The 20675-nt window shown below is 39.9% G+C and overlaps 1 protein-coding gene across 1 annotated transcript in view; it reads right to left on the bottom strand.

Annotated features, from left to right (window-relative positions):
• LOC136425244 (unconventional myosin-Va-like) overlaps positions 1 to 20675 on the bottom strand; it is a 71951-nt gene that overhangs the window by 33515 nt on the left and 17761 nt on the right. Inside the window, exons 2-19 of the mRNA XM_066414058.1 lie at positions 20054 to 20167; positions 18303 to 18471; positions 17243 to 17387; positions 15147 to 15309; positions 12603 to 12828; positions 11889 to 11996; positions 11303 to 11415; positions 9983 to 10114; positions 9202 to 9335; positions 8634 to 8715; positions 8159 to 8299; positions 7121 to 7330; positions 3889 to 4032; positions 3302 to 3399; positions 2546 to 2632; positions 1809 to 1920; positions 1146 to 1357; positions 97 to 253 (exon numbers count right to left, since the gene is read on the bottom strand). Coding sequence (XP_066270155.1) covers positions 97 to 253; positions 1146 to 1357; positions 1809 to 1920; positions 2546 to 2632; positions 3302 to 3399; positions 3889 to 4032; positions 7121 to 7330; positions 8159 to 8299; positions 8634 to 8715; positions 9202 to 9335; positions 9983 to 10114; positions 11303 to 11415; positions 11889 to 11996; positions 12603 to 12828; positions 15147 to 15309; positions 17243 to 17387; positions 18303 to 18471; positions 20054 to 20167 — 2547 coding nt within the window. The remainder of the gene's footprint in view (positions 1 to 96; positions 254 to 1145; positions 1358 to 1808; positions 1921 to 2545; positions 2633 to 3301; positions 3400 to 3888; positions 4033 to 7120; positions 7331 to 8158; positions 8300 to 8633; positions 8716 to 9201; positions 9336 to 9982; positions 10115 to 11302; positions 11416 to 11888; positions 11997 to 12602; positions 12829 to 15146; positions 15310 to 17242; positions 17388 to 18302; positions 18472 to 20053; positions 20168 to 20675) is intronic.

The raw sequence follows: 20675 nt of genomic DNA, 5'->3' as shown, positions 1-20675 counted from the left end.
CCAAATTTCTATTTGTCCTCTTAGTAGTCTTTTTAGTCAGTTTTAACTTCTTTTAAATTAGTAAACATTCATCAACAGCAGGAAGTGACCCCTGACCTGCAGGAAGCGAATCCTGGCGAACTTCCCTCGGGCCCACGCCTGAACACGCAGGATGGTCCAGCGCATCTTCTGGTAGCGGCTTCGTGCCAAATACCCACGGAAACGTTTCTGGATTGTAGTTGCAGCCTTGGTCTGGCGCATCCACTTCAAATATCTAGAAGAAAGGAAAAATAGAATGTCAACATGTAACTTTTAAACTCAGGTTTGGCATCTTCAAAGGTGCTATCTAATTATATATAAAATCAATTGAATACTGGCATTATCGTTAAGTTAGCACTTTTCAGTGCAACATCATGATAGTGAATCCACACTCTGACACAATAGTGAAAACGTCAAACAATCCTCTGGCTACAAAAGGTATGACCATCTATATCTGAGGACATACATGTACATTATGTAATAGACTGATCCTGACTGTTCATCACAATTATCAGTTCAACCAATGATATCACAGTAATTAGCTGTTTGACCAATGAGAGAGAAGCTGCATGTCCATCAAATATTTGCAATGAATAAGTTTTACTATCTCTCAGTCTGTGGAAACAGAGATATTGTTTTTGCTCTGTTTGTTAGTTTGTCTTGGCGTGGCAAGTTATTTGAGAGGCAGGTTGAGGTGGCCCGATTTTAAGAACTGCATGTAAGTGAGTGGGGCACAGCTTATTCAGGTCAGACTCTCTAGAGCTAGTTTTGCATTTCTATGTGTTTCATGGATCAGTCTATACACTTTTCTCACACGGCGGACACGATAGAATGAAAACGAGGCCATTGTGGCAAACATTACAACGATCCTAACTGTCAATCACAATTACCAGTTCAGCCAATGATTACATGATAATCAGAGAATCGACTAATGAGGAAGTACATGTAGCTACACGTCCGTCAAATATTAAAGTTTTTATTTGGCATTTCTACGTTTTGCCGGAGGAGGGGACTATGGGATTGGTCAAAGTGGCTCTAAATTGATGCATCTTTTCTGTGCATTACACTTGTTATAATATCTAAAATTGGACTGGTGTAGAATTGTTCAATCTGGACTCCACACCCACCTTCTGGCGAGTATTCCCCGCGTGCGTTGTTGTAGCCACAGAGCAAGCTGCTTCAGCTTCTGATAGCGTCTCTTCATCAGCCAGCCCCGGATATGCTTCTGGATCATGATGCTACATGCGCGAAGCTTATCGGACCGCAGCTTCTCCATGTACGCAACTTGCCCCGCACGGAAGAAGATCTTACTCTTACCAAACTGGTATTTGTCTGGGTCCTGGGGAGAAGTTTTAAAGTGTGAGCATTTTTGTTTCTCAGTCACAGAAATAATTCTTAAGACAAATGTAACTGTGATTTTCTTTTCTTAATGTGGCCACGATACCAACATGACTGTAAAATACATCTTCTTTAACCTTCTCCCTGCTGCCTAACTCTGTATCCAATATGAAATTGGGTGCCAAATGGCTACTTTAGTGTGCTAAAGGTTAAACATTGCACTAGGCAAACAAATCTTCTCTCCTGAACTTGTTTAGACTGAAAAAACAATTCTGGCCAATGATTCAAAATCAAATGAACAATGAATGCCATGTGTATTTTGATACCTTCGCTTTCAACATTGAATAAAAGCCTAGGTCATTTTTCAAATGCTTTCTTATAGTATGATGTTATGGCTTTTAAATAAATGTCTTAAAAAAAGGGTTTTAAAAAAATGAAAGTGATGATTTCACCTTGATGAGTCGGGAGACGACAGTAGCACAGGTGTTCTTGGTGTCTTCACGGTTGATCTCAGTAGACACCATCAGCACACGGTAACGCTGGAAGAACTCTGGATAGGTCCATCTAGAAATTAAACACAGTGTTTTTAGGAACATTTCAAAGATTCTTACACTTTATGTCATATGTGGGCCGTGATAACGTTCAATACGGGTGTTCCAGACCAGGTTATCACACAGCCTTCTACTTTTATCACATGGGCTTCCATAGAATCATTCGAATGCACATTCCTGTGCGCCGGTTGCGATGCTGTCGAAAATTCGAATACCAGATTCGGACGATGCAATCGCTGTTGTTGCAATTTTTTGTTCAAGGACACCAACTTTTCTCAACTTCTGGTGTATTTCGCATATTATGTGTGTTTTCTAGGGTGGGTATGACATAAATGAAATACAACACGGTGTATTCCGCATCACCCTCTGTCCCAGCCCTCCCGCGGGTTGGGCTGGTACCTCAGGTGATACGGAATACACTGTCTTGTATTCTATATCTATGCAAAGAGGTAATGTAGCAGGTTGTGTAATACCCTTAATCATGTATGGTAAATAAATAAATAAAACAGAACTTCAAAGTGGAAATGCAGTGTACAGATTAGCCGACTGCTGCCCACCCGTGTTAGGGATCTCTGCAGCATTACAATCAAATACTGGATACTACTAACAGTAACTATTACTACTAGAATGATACTGACCTGGATGGATAGCCTGCGGAGCTGATACGGATGGTCTCTAGTACACCACAGGCTCTCAGCTGCTGCATCGCTCGCTTTGGCTCAAACCTGTACACAGAAAAAAACATATTCTATCATAAACACTCCTAAAAGACCTTCTCTTTTTTCTGACTTCATTCACAAATCTTGACTGAACAGCTACTCAAGATTCTGTTTTCAATTTAAATTTTGTTTTGATTAAGATGAAGCATCTTCAAAACTGGACGTATCTTCTACATTTTGTAGGTTAAAGTGAAAAGTTAGCCCCATAACTACATGTAACTGCCATCAAGCAAAACCACACTACATTGTACAGTTAAACCAAGATCCTATTTAGCTTGTAACCAATGAAAAGGCCCTTAACAATCTGTTTGGAGACCAGTGTGAGGGGTCTGGTTGAGTTTCCAGCATGGGTCCTATCCCAATATATTAAGAATTTGGCTTTGGTTGCATGTGTGAAAATGCCTCTGCCCCTGAGGCGTCGCCAAAAAATCAAGGTCTTGATGCCATAAACGTTAGTCTACCTACATGTACACAGCTGACAATGCTTCTGGTTCCAGAGAAAAAAAAATATGATACATACAAAATCGTCTTGTTTCATAATGATGATAAATCTAGAGTCTTGAAGTAAGTGGTCGAACCTCAGACTCTGAGGACAAAGCATGGCGCTTTTTCGTTAGCCATTGGTTCAATGTGGCTTCGCTACGGCTCACGTAATTTGAGTCTTGAAGTACTCACGTGAAGGGCATCTTCTCGTCGTTGGGTTTAATGCATCTGACGTAGTGTGGAGTGGTGGAGTTGAGGGTTTCCATGAGCAAGCACAGCGATTCCTTAAACTGTGTACAAACAACAGACATTGCATTAGTCCTGTAACACATGGAAATCTCAGGGTTTTTCTGAACAGGGGAAATGGGGCGATCCGCCCACATACTTTCAGCAGACCTTCTGCCAAAAGTAGAAAATTCAGATTGGCCACTATTGACTTTATAAGGCTAAAATCTGACAGGCTCTTTAACTGTAACAAATCATACTGACCATAATTTCACGCTAAGAAAGCCTTACAATGCCCCATTTTCACATCAAATTTTCTAAAACTCTGCACTATCCTCTCCTCTGCTTAGTTGCTCTGCTACCTTGGGGGAAAAAAACTTCAACATCCATTTATTCCAACACTGTCTTCTACCCAAATTTGTATAGAGAAATTGTCTCTTGTTAGTCTGTAAGCCGACAGCCTAAATTTTTCTGGGAAAAAAGATGCAATTCACTCTTTAATTCTAACACCATCTTCAAGTTCTACCAATAAGTGCCAAGACGTTGTCTCTCACCTGTAAACCGACAGTCTTTCTCATCTCTTTGCTGGGCTGCTTGTGTTTCTGAGGGAGATGTTTCATGGTGATCTTCCCTTTCTTGGCGGGGGGTCCCGCAGGGAGCCCGCCTTTCGTTGAGACTAGATCGGCAACTAGTTGGAACTGGGGAACCACAATGTTATAAGTTTAGAGAAGACACACATCACTACAACTTATAATTTTTTCATAAGAAACTATTTTAATGTCTATCTATTCTGCAAAAATTATTTTGGTTAAAACACTGTTAAAAGACTTATCATTGGCGCCTCCTGTTTAAAACACTAAAACGTCCATTTAAAACTGTTACACTAAAGTTGAATTTCCCAAGGGTTTATACACCCAAATATAGCTCTAAAATTTTCATTTTACAAAGTAAATATCATCGCTACACGAATACATGTGAGACAACGAAACTAAATACATGATACAGGAGAAAGCTGTAATTTCTGCTATATTATGTATGTATCATATGACCATTAAGAAGATTGTTTGCAAAGGGTATCATTTACTTTGTGGCATAATTGTACAAATGGGACAAGGTAAAAATCTGTAGTTTTTCCTACACGTCAACCCTGTTAATATTAATGTAGCTGGAGATCATATTTCAGTTCCAAAACAAACTAAATAGGGACAATGGCAATGTGAAAACAGTAACCCAAGCATGGAAGACATTTGAGGGAAAAAGAATAATACATTATGACTTTCAAATATCAAACTGAAATATTCTACATAATGTTAGTTTTAAAAATTAAAATCACACCACTGTGGCTCAAGAGGCAAAATGTCCCAAAAAAGGTTATTACAACGGCTCTTAAATTATAGTAAAGAATAAACTTTAAACATTTTTCCATTGCTGTCCAAATAATCAGAATACTGATTTAGAGTGTATTGATTCTTGGGAATGAAACACAAGCAGATACGATAACAGAAACCTTGTCTCTTCGCACCATAGTGTTGTGAGGTCACATGCTTTAAACTGTCAGTATCCATATCACATGCGACAGCATATCACTCCATTATTTCAATTACAAAAAAGGTTAAGATACAATACAATAATGCATGCATTACAATAATCAAGAAATGTGTGTTACTAAGTGAGAAAAACATGCTAAGCATGCTTTAAAGCGATCCCACAACATTTGAATAATATCAAGTTCTTGAGTGTATGACTACAACCAAAAACAAAATTTGGCAAGGTTTCCAAATTGATCTCTTTGAAAATGGTATTCAACCTAGCTGGATTTCTTTCACAACCAAGCCTAGGCACCCAGATAGGATGTCATGTTTTGATATTGTCAAAGAGAATACTAATTGTTTATACAAAATAAGACATAGAAGAAGGGAGACAGTATACATGTATCTATACTGATAATTAGAAATGGTACAGCATAAGTCTTGCAAGTGCTATTTCGTTACAGTTGCAAGCATTACAATGTTAATAGCTTTTTTAGCCAACTTACATGTACACTAAGCTATAATTGTGCTTTGTACACAACAAAAAATGGCATTCTTGTTTTTTCTTTGTTGAAGAAACAAAAATAAGATGTGCAAAAAATTAGAAAAAGTCAGTGAGGACATTAATTTTTTCCTTAGAATATTTTTCTCTGACCAAGTTGTTTTTTCTCACACTTACAACTGTATGTGACTAGAAACCTCTAGATTAATTTTGATGTTGTTATAATTCTTCTGCGGTACAGAATCTATATCTACACCTTACGAAAGTATCCAACAAAACAAAACATTTTTAAACTCAAGAACATCAATGATAAACAAATGTTGCAGAATCACTTTCAAGAAAGAAGTAAGAGTTTAACATGCAGTCTAAATCTTTTTACCTTCTACCGGGTGAACCACACCAAATCAATCAAAGACCAAACCAACCAGAACATACGGGGTATAATAGAAAGAATATAGAAAGGTTTGTAAGCAAACAGTCAATGTGTTCATCAGTCCAGCCAATGGAAACAAGGCATACATAATTGAATTATGTGGCAGGGCACGAAGTACTTAATTTTTCTGTCACAGAGTGCAAAATTGCACTAATAGAATTTTTACATGCAAACTTGCATGTAAGGTTCAGAAAAGATATTTTTTTCTAGAATTTTCAATTATAAATCCACTTATAGCTAAATTTTGTTGCAAAAATACAAGACGACATTGTGTTAGTTGAATTTCTTATCTATAATCATCAGAATCTCTGGTTTGCAAATTTTTACGTCATGCAATTTTAGAGTTTTACTTAAATTTCATTTTTGTATTTCGTGCCTTGCGTGGTGATATTCAACTAAACAGTGACAGCCACTGGGTTAGTGTTAGTTTAGCAGATGACAATGAGTTTTATATAGAACAAAAGAAATGAAGTGGACAGGCTAGCAGGACAGAAATATGTGCATCTGATTCAACATCAATAATATGGTACAGTAGAATGTGATAAAAAAATGATGTTATGATTTGCAATCATATGGTAATATCATAACTTTTAAACATTATAAAATTGTGGTTTTATTTGGTTAGTTTGTACATAGCCTTTCAGCAAGCCGTGGTAAATGTAAACAAATTGTAGTATTAGCTGTTACGATTAATAACATATCAGTGAAGTTAGCTGTTACATTATATTCTTATTGACGACAAGCATTTCTTTTTCAGGTCAGAAAATGGTGTAAGTTCACAATAAAGTCAGCAATATTTGCATGTTGTGACAATGTGAGAGATGATTTTTTGTGCTCTGATACAAAGTTAGTTACATGTACATCATGTCAATAACTGTCATTTTTCAAAATCAACATCAACATCATTCAAGTAAAACAAACAAAATTGCCTTATCAATTGAAATGCATATGCAACAATACCATACAGCAAAATGCAGGTATTACAATCATGATACAGCCACGTAGAAAAAATAACTAAGTAAAATCAATCTAGGTTTTAAAGATATTGAAATTAGATATGTCACAGTGGAAAACAATATCATTATGACTTATACATTCTCGTCAAATAGCAATTCTAAAAGTATGATCTATATATCAAAAAAGCATTCTCAAAAAGGCATGCTGTTTAATGAAACTGTTAAACATCATCTTAGTGCTTTTGCTGTTGTTACATTTTAAATTTTAGAAATGCCTTCGACTTTCTGATAAAAAAGTATTCAGGACTTTCTGATAACTGAGTCTTAAGACTGCTGTCTTAAGTATTCAAGAACAAGAAGACCTACCTCGCTTGCTCGGAGAATATTGATATGTTCCTCGTTGACCAAGTCTCTGTTTTTCCCAAGGAAACCTTCAGCTTGGTATTCCACCTTGTCAGCAAAGTGAAATATGATGAAGGCGGAGTTGGACATTCTGGGCTTGTCGAAGTGCTTGGCTTTCTTCAGGTGCTTGTCGTACAGCTTCTGACACCAGTTTTGGTCCGAACCTTTAGGAAGCTGAAAGTACACGATACGAAAGTTAGAGTTGGCGTGACAGTTAGGCTGAGGTCACTGAAGGTTCGAAGCTCCTGGCACCAGTCTTGGTCCGAACCTTAAGAAAGCTGAAAGTACATGACACAAAAGTTACAGGTTTTGCGATGTCGTGCTGGCGTAAAGGGCTAGGATGTTTGGCCAAGAACCCAGAGGTCCTGGGTTCAAATCCCCCGACATGCCACCTATGTTGTGACTGTGGGAAAGGCATTTTACTTGACTTTCCTTTCTCTATCCAGGTGTAAAAATGGGTACCTGACTTCGGTTGGGGAGGTAAATGGCAATGGAAGGAGAGGGATGGGCTCCGCCTTCCAATACTGTGCCCTAGACACAGTGGCCACAAAAAGGCTATGGGACTACCTTTACATTTTTCACAAAATTTACTCAAGCAACCGGATAAGCTTAGTAAACGGTCAGGTGTTTTATATAGCATCTGCTATCATTTGTCAGATGACTTATTACTTGGATGTCTATCCTTCATCAACAAAACTGAAAATATTTTTGGAGTTTATAACTTTTGCTCAAGTACTGATTACTAGCAAATGGACTTCAAATGTCACATTGATATTGTAACAAATTCATTGAACTTTCAAGATTTTTCTCTTTTGTAAGTCTAAAGGCAACATGAAAATCAAATTTCAGACCTCTGAGTAGCTTTTTCAAATGGGCCTTTCCATCAGAATCAAAATAAGATTTTAATCCAATAGTGGCAATTATGCTGTTTTTGCTGATTTTTTGGCGATGACTCAGGGGTGTAACCTATCTAGGATGATTCTGCAAAAGGTAATCACCAACCTTGCACTCCTCATCAAGTAAGTCCAGCAGGCCGAGTTTGGCCTCTATCAGGTCGATGCAGGGTTGGTTGTCGTAGAAGTCGATGAAGGACCAGGTGATCTCCTCTCGCACATATTCTTCCTGCTCCAGTTTGAACACGTGCTGTAGAGAAAAAGAAGAAGCTTCTGTAAGAAACACTACAAATTTCTCAAAATTCTAAGAAAACTAATTGTGGCATGAAATGGCCAACCTCAAATTTGCAGTCAAAAACTGAAACTGCAGATAAAAAATGTAGAAACTGCAATTCTGTACTTTACAAACCAGTAAAACCTACAGTAACCACGTGATTGTACAATCTTGAATCTAATCCATCCTTGAACCTTGAACCATCTTCCAGGTAAAAATTCTGTGTGACATAAAGTGTAATAAATCTAGGCAAGAAAAATGCTGTTTGAAAACTCACTTGCATCTATTGTAATGAATACATTGTACATACCTGAGTGAACTGTTGTTGAAGCTTCTCGTTGGCATAGTTGATACAGAACTGCTCAAAGCTGTTTACCTCAAACACCTCAAACCTATCATGGGCAACAAGAAAACGTAATTGTCGTAACAAGTCGAAGACCTCCACATGTCATAAAACATCCTGCTACTAAAACCTAACTTTTGTTTCACACCATTTCTTTCGATTTACAGTCTCCAAAGGATGTTGTCCACAAAAAATATCTATCTGCAAGTTTGTCTTTACCAGGGCTTAATCTAAACAAGGGAAAAGGGGTGCTGCACCCCATTCCCCTTACCCTGTAGAGCAGATCCTCTGACAAGCATTAAATTCTGATTGACAATGGATGGTACTAGGTCACATGTGGCCACAGTCCACTGTAACCTGTCTGACAGTAATTTTGCCCCCCAGGAAGCCTTAGAATGCCCCATTCAAATTTCTCTAAAACTCCACACCATCCCCACAGTTGGTAGTTCCACTCCCTTGTAATGCTCCCCCTTGCAATCTATTCCTAGAAAAACATGTTTACCATGCATGCCTAAACTGAGACAAGGAAACTCACCCGTAGATGTCTAAGACTCCGATGAAGGAGCTCTCCTTAGCTTGCGGAGTTAGGACGGTGTTGATCTTTGACACGATCCAATCAAACAGCTGACCATACAGGAACTTGGCCAGGGCATCTCGTCCATGCATGGCCTAAAGAACAGATGAAGATGTGTCACTTCAATTATTCTATTCATTTCATTTCAGACCATCTGGGCATGCTGATTTCAAGAAGGCAGAAATACAGTAATTCTTGATTTGTCAATGGTAACTTATTTCAGCTACTTAAACAGCCACTAGTCAACCGCTAAAATTTCTTCATCACAAATGTTTGATCACTGACATTTGGGACACTTTGTTCTGACCATTGAAATTGAATGCCGTGAACTATACTCCCTTTCCCCCAACCCCTAAACTTACATGTACCAACTGCAATATTGAATAGGTTTACAGTATACAGTGACTGTAACTTATTCTTCTGTAACACGAAATAAATCAAGCAACCAAAGAAATCATGTAAAGACTGTTTGAACAATTTGGATGCCTAACCTTCATCGATGTAAATTAATCAAAGTTTGAGGCAAGTTAATTTTACGGTAGCAGATACATGTAAAAGGAGAGGATGACACATAAAGTACATTACTGACAAAAAAATCAGTTTCTGCATTGTGCACAGTGTGATGATTTCATAGTCACCGAATAAACCACTCTAGGGACCACCTCTCCACATAGACTAGAGTTAATCGGTCCCCTGAGTGGTCTTCTAGGCAGTTTTGACAGGATTTTGAACACACACTGACCTCAGATGACCTGAGTGGTTTCTCGATGACTTGATGCACAGCTGTGATCTTCCTGTTGCACATCCACTTACGGAACTGGTTCATGTCCACTCCTAGCAGCTCCGCTACCGCATACAGGTGGGGGTTTTCAGGCTAAGGGAACAATAACAGTATGTAATACATGTACATACTTTGCGTTTGGGAACGTATCTATAAGCAGCGACACCTGTGCTGCAGTGCAATGTGAACCAGTCAGAATTGTCAGAAGGTGACAGATGGTCACCGAAACGTCGGTTGAAAAAATCACTTAGTTGTGTACAAAGAGACTTTTTATTCGGTGGCTAACCAAATAACCAACCTGATGAAACTACATTTGTATTCATGGAAGTAAAGTTTCAATCAACTATTGCCATCGAACACCTCAGACAATTAAGGTCTCACTCCTGTATTAATCCGCGTGTACCCTCCCAAAGAATCCGTCCAAAACCAATAACCGGGCATAAGAGGCGTGTGTTTAGGTGGATCATATATTGCCTTTTATCGGCCTGATCTGATATAAGAAGAATTTTAGATGAAAGCTTGTTTATAACTGTCAGGATTGGGTAGGAAAGTTTCGTCATCCGAGCGATAGGATACGAGCGATACTCATGTTTCTAGGAGTGCTGCGGTCGGCGCTGGAGGTACAACAGCGGCCTCGTGCGGATAGTGGGTACTTGCAGTTTGAAATGCGATAAATATCATTGTCACGGTTAGTTTTGGGTGAATCTTTTTTTATTTCACGACGAATACGTGTGCTTCCAACAGAAAGTAAAACGACTCCATAATTTTTTTTTGTTTTCTAGATTTTTAGTCATAAAGTTGCGTATTTCATCGTTGATTCCAATGGAACAGCCTAACACAGGAATGAGACCTTAACATATCTGGATAAAAGCTTTCCAATATGTCCTTTTTAATAGAAATGTTTATTTTTTATTTTATTTTAAGGTGCCCTAGTGTCAATATTTTATTGACCCTATGAACTGGACTGTCTTGTCTAATTATAATGACTAGTTCTACCAACACTGAACTCTATTTCCTGTCACTCCAGCAAGTTTGGCCTTTGCAATGACATTATCTTCCCTCTCATTTCCTGCCATCCTGTATTTAAACAACTACAAACACACAAATGCATAACAAACAGACACACTGAAAACTAAGCCTCCTTACATAGAGGCAACAATACAATATACTTACCTATGGATACATAATCCAATGGAAAATAACACTCCCTTATGGAATTTGGGACTCCAACTTATGTAAGCAAGGCAACAACGCATGTAACAACATCAGACTCATACTTACATCTATAAAACACTTTTCAGAGTCCTTAAAGTTCTCATCCACTTCAATGTTGCCCAAGTGCAGCAGGGCAGCCAGTATTCTGAAGATTTCTTGCTGGATCTTGTCAGAGAATCCTTGAGGAAAAAAAAGTCGTTTGTAATTCTAAATTTCAGAGTCTACCTTTACACTGGTTATCTGGGAAAGAAAGGAGTTATCAGAGCATTTCTGAATGCAAAAATCTGAAGTTAAAATGACAACCAGATATTCTAAACTGAAACCAAACACCAAGAATATCTGACTTGATTGGTACTTTTTTCAGCTAACATCGCAAAGAGTGCCTTTAACGACGATTTTAAACAGGAATTTTATCCACAAGGAAAGAAGTAATTTGTATGTTGATGAAGGTTTGATATCCAGGTAATAACAGTCAATACAAAAGTTACTCACTGGCAACTAATAAACGCTAGTGGCAGACATTCTCAGTCACTGACGAAAGACAGCGGACACTATCTGAAACGTCTGACCGTTTACAAAACTTATCCAGTTGCTTAAGTAACTTTAAATTTGTGTTAAAGTAATTTGTAGATTATGGTTCTGGGACACATACCTAGCAATGACATGGCCTGTTTGGTGTTGTGGAACTCCTCCAAGTCGTCCAAGTCCTTGATGATAGGATCTCCACCTTGGTTGGTGTAGTTGAAGTTCATCGGGTCACCTAGGAGATAAGAAAGTTTATTCATTTACTGTAATTCTTGTTTCTTTCACTTTAACTTTATGCTCACTGTTCAAATTTCAACCTCCCCTAGCAGCTTCCTTTTAAACTACATCTCCATAATACATGTATATAAAACCTTTTGTGATGAAAACTTTGCTGACATACAGTGTAGTAGAGGTTTCTCTATCCTCTGAGTACTGTAAGTGTTGAAATTTTTGCAGTGATCTAATGTTTGGGAGTGACCCCTTTACTGCAAACTTTGAAAAATGCGAAAATGCTTATTCTATCTTCTACATACCTTCCCCATTCTTTCAACCCTGAATTTAAATTCCCGCAAACTTAAAGGCATTTACAGTAAGTCATATCTCTACTTCAATGCAAACGAAAAAAAATGTACAAAAAAAAGCTATTTAAAGTCATCAGCATCCCTATCTATAGACAGATAATGGAGCACAGTTAACCTTCTTCCTGCTGCCTAACCCAGTAACCAATGCAAATTTGGTGCCAAACGGCTACCATAGCTGACTGAAGGTTAAATGTTCAGTCTGCTATGCAGTTAGGCAGCAAGGAGAAAGTTAAGAACTTCAAGACAAAATCTGTACATACTCAGACAGAAGTCCTCGAACTCTGGTAGATCGGCGGCCGCGCACAGCTGGTAGAAGATGTGGTAGGTTCTCTCGTTCTCCGCCTGGAACACGATACGCGACTTCTCCAGCAGATACGTGCGCATGTTGGCGCCGATGATGGTGTAGTTCTTGTTGAAGCCGATCTGGATGTACTTGCCGAAACGACTGCTGTTGTCATTTCTAATGGTCTTGGCATTACCGATAGCCTAGAAAAAGAGAGAAGGTACAGGATTAGTAAGACCTCACAAGTACATAAATCTTCTAACTTTTTAAAACTGGACCTGTGTTTAACTTTAAGGCAACATCATGCAATACTTGGACTGAAGGACATTATCAGTAATTTTGTACATTGTACTGTAATATGTACTGTATGTTCATGACTTTCTTGTTTGTTCAAGGAAGGTGATATAAGTGTGATATTATGTATGACATCCATGCAAGCATTGATTTTGACCCTGACATAAAAACCTAAATGTTGTTACACTGTAGTTTTCATAGATGGGCGCTTGGTAAACAATAGGACTTCAATCTTTGATGACGGTGAGACGTCAGTTCGTTAAAATCTTCGAAAATTAGAAAGTCATATCACAAAACAATATTGATTCAGAGTTTTCATAAATGTACTCTGAGTATATCATTCATAAATTCAACTTTACGCGGCCTTGTCATATTTTGATGCAGGCTTTAAAACAAATTTAAAATCAACTTCCTCTGTGTTTGAAAGTGACTTGACTTGAAGAAATATGTGGCATTAGTACATTGTTGAACATCCACTATAAATTGTTCTTAGAGAATCTATGTGCAGTGTTAACTAACATCATGTGTGGTTACTTCTACAGGACCTGTTGAATGTGATGTTGAACTGTTAAAAATCTGTTAGTACTGAACAGACAATATGCATTTGGACTCCGACTTGTTTGTGGTGCCTGACATCTAGTCTAGCATCTTCATGCATCTCTGTTTACTGTTTCAAACCTGTAAGCTTTCTTTGACCAACTAGTTTCCCAGTCTCACTAACCACTCGACATAACCCTGAAATTGAGAATTAGTACATCAGGTTCACATTAAAATCTTTTTATATTTGCAATATGCAATATGAATACCTGCCCAGCTTCAAAAATAGAAGCATATTAAAAAGTTTTCATTCCACTTTGCCTATGACTGCCAGGCAAATGCATCACAATAAACACATGCTGTGGAAAAATGAACGCTAACTCCTTTTGCAAGCCAAACACAATGCTATGTATCCATACAGGCCAAAGCATTGTTTAACCAAAGCGGATTCAAAGATATCTGCACTTTCAGAGTGCGTTTATTGCTTCCATTGGTAGGCTCGGAGGCACACACAAAACCACCATTCTCCGTAAAGCCGTGCTCAGTTCCATTCCCGCGGTACCTTACCTCCATGACGGGATTCGACGCCAGGACTTTTCTCTCGATGGCGGTTTCCGCCCTTTCCTCCCCTACGCTAAGGAATTGGTTCCAGTTGGTCTACCCCGCCATACAGTGACACACATTTAAGGGGGAGAAACCACACAGAGAGAGGGGGGAACAACAGAGGAGTAAACTAAGGCAAAGCAGAGAATAGAACCATGCAAACACAGTGAAACGTTAAAATCAGCAGCAAGTAGTTTGATACTAACAAAACGGACTCCTCTTAGGACTGAATGAAAAATAGAAGGATAAAACCTTGCTCTTGTGACAAAGTTTTACCTTATTTGGACCAATTTTCTTTTTCATTAAGCCCTAAAGAGGAGTCTGGTGATAATTGGATTAACTACCCAAAATAGGAAGTGTCTTTAAAGCAGGTGCACACAGCATAGACCATTTTCACAGATCCCTTTGCATATTGCGCAAAAAGGAAAACTCTGAATAACGCAGGGAGTGAACCATTGCCATGACAACATAGACCAGACACGGTACGCATGCGCCGTATATGCGTTGTCATGGCAATACGTTGTCTACCCCCTGCGTTGCCAACAATCCCGTTATCCATAAACAGGTCTATGTACAAATTGCATACAGAGTAGACACAAAACGTGTGCAAGGTAAAAGGATAGGTGCGAGTAACAAGGGACTATATACCACGCCCCAGGTCTACAAGGATTACAGAAATCACAGGGAAAAACAGAGAGAAGAAAAGATAAGTAAACGGAAAAAAGGATCCCCACACTAACGAGCCATAATCAAGATTTAACACTTAATCCTACAGTCTGACAATAATAATAGCAATCAATCAATCTATTAATATTCATCATTTATACCAGCTAAACCTATCTGTTCCATTTTTGTTTCCTATAGAGGCTTAGCGAATGCTCCTACAGTGCTTGGTGGCAACGAGTTCCACTCTATGATAGTTCTAGGGAAAAACAAACTGTATCTGGTTTGTGCAAAGGTTTGTTCCTTTTGAGCACTATTTCTAACCTTCTCCCTGCTGCCTAACTCTGTAACCAATAGGGAATAAGGTGGCAATCGGCTACTGCAGTGACTGCTAAAGGTTAAATAAAAATCAAGTTTAACTGACCTCCATGATGGGGTTTGAGGCCAGCACTCTCTGCTCAATACTGGCTTCCATGTCGTCGGACGACCCTCCTACCGTAGCAAAGTATCTCATGGCGTACTTTGCTGACACCGTCTTTCCAGCGCCCGATTCTCCGCTCACAATGATGGACTGGTTTCGCTCATCTCTGTAAGGTAAAGGCAATGTCAAGGTTCCATAGCCTTTTTGAGGCCGTAGGGGCAATGTGTTGTTTTATCCACTGTGTAATGGGTAGTGAATTACACTTACGTACACATAGACAATACAAGGAGAAAGCTAGGCGGTTTGGGGCATGTGATGTCCTTAATCTGTTAAACTGCTCTGTGGTAGAGGCTTATAATGGTTGTACAGAGACATCAACGGCCAAAGACTGTGGTCTTGGCGGTCACAACACAAACTGTAATGTATTACGTACAGTGTTGGTAAGTTTAAACAATTTTATGAGTTCTTAAGATACAAGTTGAGATTGCAGCAAGGGCGGGATGGTGGTAACATTGCAAGGGAGGCGAGCCGGCCGCACGAGGCGGCGGATTTCGCGTTGTGAACGTGGCACGAGCGGAGGTCAGAGGTCCCTTCCTCCAGCGTAATTCCCTACGATTGGTCCAGACCAATCCTACTATAATTACACTTACGTACACATAGACAATACAAGGAGAAAGCTAGGCGGTTTGGGGCATGTGATGTCTTTAATCTGTTAAACTGCTCTGTGGTAGAGGCTTATAATGGTTGTACAGAGACATCAACGGCCAAGCCGAGGGTAGTGAGGGCCCCAAACCGCGTAGCGGAAAAGTAGTTAGTTGTAGTGGTAGTGCTGAATCTAAATTAGAAGGTAGCTAGATATTCAAGTTCATAAAAAAGTGTCCAAGGCTGGTGAAGAACGCGCCGCAGGACGTCACCGGCCGGGCACTGTCGAACAGCGTAGAGACAAACCGGAAAGGGTACGTCGGCGTGAGTCTCTCACTTAGTACTGTGAAGTGGGCCGTGGGCGGGTACTGGGGGTCTTCGGCACGCAGCTGGAGCTGATCTTGATGAACTGTCAATCTGGCTGTGCTAAACTACTCTAATCTACTCTACTCTACTGGACAGAGTCAAGAGTTTCGGGTGTGCGTAATTTCCAGGCTGATGACGATCTCGCTGCAGGACGCTGCCGCGGACTCCGAGTCGGACCGGAAGGTTAAGTCGCATCGACGCGGAGCGGGGAGCCTTGAGTACGCTGCTGTAGATGCACACCGCATTCTTGTAGACCGTGTAGGTACGGGTGGAAAGGGAGAAGGGGAGGCGAGCCGGCCGCACGAGGCGGCGGATTTCGCGTTGTGAACGTGGCACGAGCGGAGGTCAGAGGTCGCTTCCTCCAGCGTAATTCCCTACGATTGGTCCAGACCAATCCTACTATATTGGAAGGTGGAGCCTATCCCTCTAATCTCCTTGTATTACACGCACTTTTTAAATCTCCAACGGTGTCAGGTACCCATTTATACCTGGGTAGAGTGAGGAAAGTCCTGATAGAAAAAAAGCGCCTATCCCAAGGTCACCATGAAAAATGGCTACTTAAAAAACACAGCAAAAATGTCTAAATTTCATTCGAAAAATTCTGTCAGACCTCCATGAAATGAGTATTTGTGAATTTCTTGTTTTATTCATTGTTGTGAATTTCTACAGGACTGTGGACCCGGACCAAGTGTACGGCACCAACTTTGGCGAACCAGCCTTCCAATCCTGCAAGTCCCCAGTAACACCATTTTCTGCCTAACATTCCGCCACCTTGGACCTGGGCCAGCAAGAAAGACTTGCACACACACCAAAACAAACAAACTAAAAACAATACCTCTATTTTCAACAAGGTAACAATAAGGATTTCACCTTTGCATCTGTCTGAAAGCTTCTCCTGCCACACCAAGATAAACAAAGAAACAAACCAAAACCAAAAAACAATACCCCTGTTTTTCACTGAGGTAACAATGAGAACTTCACCTTTGCATCTGTCTGAAAGCTTCTCCTACCACACCAAGATAAACAAAGAAACAAACCAAAACCATAAACAATACCCCTGTTTTTCACTGAGGTAACAATGAGAATTTCACCTTTGCATTTGTCGGAAAGCCTCCTCGGCCACGGCGTAGATGTGAGGGTCCATCTGTCCCATGTCCTGTCCCGTGTACGCCATCACCATCTCGTTCCCGTACAACGGGAGCTGCTCGTACGGGTTGATGGCCACCAGCACGATACCTTATAAAACGAGACAAAAAAACAACAACTGTGAACGCTCTATGAATCACAAAGACAGAACTTCTAGATCTTATAGTGAAGAGAACAAAAATAGATCCGTACTAATAAAACACTCTTTGGTGAGAGAAGCAGACTTTATGCAGATTGCACAATTCCCATAACAAGGAAAAGAACCACTGACACCTGTTAATAGGTGGTCTCCCATTTATATTAATAACATTTTGTCCAACATGACTCTGTGGACGACATCTCAAGAAATAGTACAATTCAATTTGGCCTATCTTTTAAAATGCTACGGTCAACCATTTAACTAATTTAGTTACAGTAATAGACAATGATGATGAACCAATCTCTGCAAATTGTTTCTCAAAGTAGAATATTTGTCATAATTGCATTCAATTGGACTTGTTGAGAAATTGGGGCACACGTCATACAAAATTCTATCAAAACAAAAGCTTTTAACATACTTTATGTCATACCTGGGCCGTGAAAACATTTGATACGGGGGTTCCAGACCGGGCAATAACTTTCGTTATCACATGGGGTTCTACTTTTACCACGTGGGCTTCCATAGAAAATTTAAACTGCATTTCGTGTGCGCCGCCGTCGAAAATTCTAATACAGGATTCGGAGGTTGGAATCAATGTTGTTACAATTTTTTCTTCGATGACACAAAACTGTCTCAACTTCTGGCGCATTTCACATTGAAATGTGTGTTTTTTCAGCTGACATTAATTAAATACAACACAGTATATTCTTCCCGCGGGTTGATCCGGCACCTCGGGCAATACGGAATACTGTATACGGAAAATTGTATTCTATATTTATTTTCAACTAGACAAAATCCAGAGGACATCATGACTAGAGTTTGTATAGCGTACAGACTAATGATTGTAAGCAGATAGCTGTCCTTACCACAGTATGTGTAGATGGCATTGTTCTGCAGGAAGCGGACCTGTAAGTTGTACAGTACGGCAGGCTCATGCAGGTAGCTGAGAGACGTCAGGTCGTTCTGACCAACCAGGATGTCTGGGTTTCTTAAAGGAGGAAGGTCTTCATCTGACTTCATCTTCTTTGCAATTGCCTGAAACAAGTACCAATATTGTTATTAATATCAATAATACATATGGCTGCTCTGGAAAGTCTTCTGAGCACAATACTAGAAAATCTGTTAATTGTATCAATCAAATATGACAAATGAGGGGCCAAAACCTACACCACTTCTTCATAAGCTCAAGAGCTATCTACCATTAAAACATCATCACCAAAGCATGTCAAGAACAAGAGAAATCAAAACTGGAAGTCCTGCTGCAGTACCTTAGAGAGCTGCTAGGGGACCAATAATCTAATCATTTCATCACTTTTTACCAATACCTACCAACATACCAAATATCATAAAGATCCATCCAAAACTTCACCAATAAAAATTATTAGACTGTTCATAAACCCACAGACAAACACACACACACATACCATAAAACATATTCATTTTACCTTAGCTTTTCTGCAAGGGTAATTATAGGTTCTCAAACTTTTCTTACTAGACAATTAATTGTGGAAGTACTTTACTCCAGGAATCAGTTACTTTACTGTCCCGATGACGTCACAATGAACACGGCAGCCGGTTTGGAACCTTGCACCACGGCTTGTGAAAAACATTATTTGATGAGCAAACAGTGCTCAGTTATCGTGATTATATTCAATTAAAAGACATTATAATACATGTATTTACTTTGTTTGCTTCTCAAAAGAACGTTCTTGCCGAGCCGCAGTGCAAAGTTCCAAACAGGCTGTCATGTTCATTGTGACGTCATCGGGAGAGTAAAATCACTCATTAATGTAATTACCTGGTGGGAAGAATTAAAAGCTGGGGGTATGATTTTTGTATTCTCCAAGCAGAGGCTTCGATCGAGAGGGGTAGTTTTGTCCGGGATTTTAACGTATCTCTCCTCTCACCTCTGCAAGATATCGGAAGGCATCAAGCCTTTTAAATCTAATCACTTTGACACATAAAGGCCATTAATTATTTTTTGAAAGTAAGTGCTAAGTCTGCCAAGGGATTCTAGTGTTTCTGCCCTCGCGCCACAGGTGTTTCCGGTCTGCCGGTCCAGAAACGCAGTGACCCACTGTACATACTTTGGGATATAGTTATACATCTTATCTATATCTTTGATTCCTTAAAAACATTTATCATCATGTGTGGAATGTTTACTTCATGTTATGATGCTTTCAATCTGGCGGGAGCCATTCAAAGTGATTGTGGGGGAGACAGCAGGGTGCCCGCCCGGCTGGCTGCACACTCCCCCAAGTTACCGGAGCCGCGCTAATCCCCAGGCAGTAAAACTCTTTGCCTAACGATAAATTAATGGTACAAAGGGAGGGGCAGCCACACCGATTCTGAAAGAACAGCCCCGCCCTTATGCGTTCTGAGGCAGAGGTGAGCGGAGAGGAACGTTAAAATCCCGGACAAAACTACCCCTCTCGATCGAAGCCTCTGCTTGGAGAACATGATTTTTGATGGTTTGATGTTCAATAACATCCGAAGGGTGTACATTTTGTGCAAATAACTATGTTATCAAACAATATTGGTTTATGTGATTTCAGGAAATTTTTTATTTTGATGTCATTGGTGTTTTATACACTTTAAGTAATGAATGCCCTCTGACCTCTTTCTCCTCCTCTGTCTCCAGGTGCATCTCCTTGTCCCCAGGCTTGTAGTCCTTGGTGAGCTCCGCCCCCTGCCATACCAGCTCAGGGTGGGGCACCCATACCTGGGCTCCCTGAAACACAACCAGACACACCGGAATCAGTTTACAGTCCTTTATAAGTTGCACTGTTGTTGTTATGGTAGAATGTTTGGCCTAAAACCCAGAGGTGCTGGGTTTGAATCCCCTGACATGCCCTAATGTTGTGCCCTTGGGAAAGACATAGAGCTGTGCACCTAAACAAATTTTAGGTACAGGTACAGGTACACGGTTAAGGTACAGGTCCGGACCTGAACCTGTACCTAAACTACTTGTTCGGAAAATGCTAGATTTTCAATAAGGACAAAAGCATGTTTGAACTGGTAAAAACATAATATTTGATTGTGCTAGGTATTGTTTTTATGAAAACACAGATGAAAATTTGACTCCAGCCATGCAAATGTGTTTTCTGTGCTTTAGAGTGGCTTTAGAGCACTGCCACGGTAATTTCATAGTAATTTTATCTGTCAAAGTGGACATCCCCTGAGTCAGGTCCAGTACTGATACAGCAGGGTCAGGTATTTTGGACCTGAACCTAATTGAT

Source organism: Branchiostoma lanceolatum, chromosome 19 (genome assembly GCF_035083965.1).
Source record: "Branchiostoma lanceolatum isolate klBraLanc5 chromosome 19, klBraLanc5.hap2, whole genome shotgun sequence".
In the NCBI taxonomy this organism is placed as follows: domain Eukaryota; kingdom Metazoa; phylum Chordata; class Leptocardii; order Amphioxiformes; family Branchiostomatidae; genus Branchiostoma; species Branchiostoma lanceolatum.
This window is presented reverse-complemented; position numbering and strand designations above follow the sequence as displayed.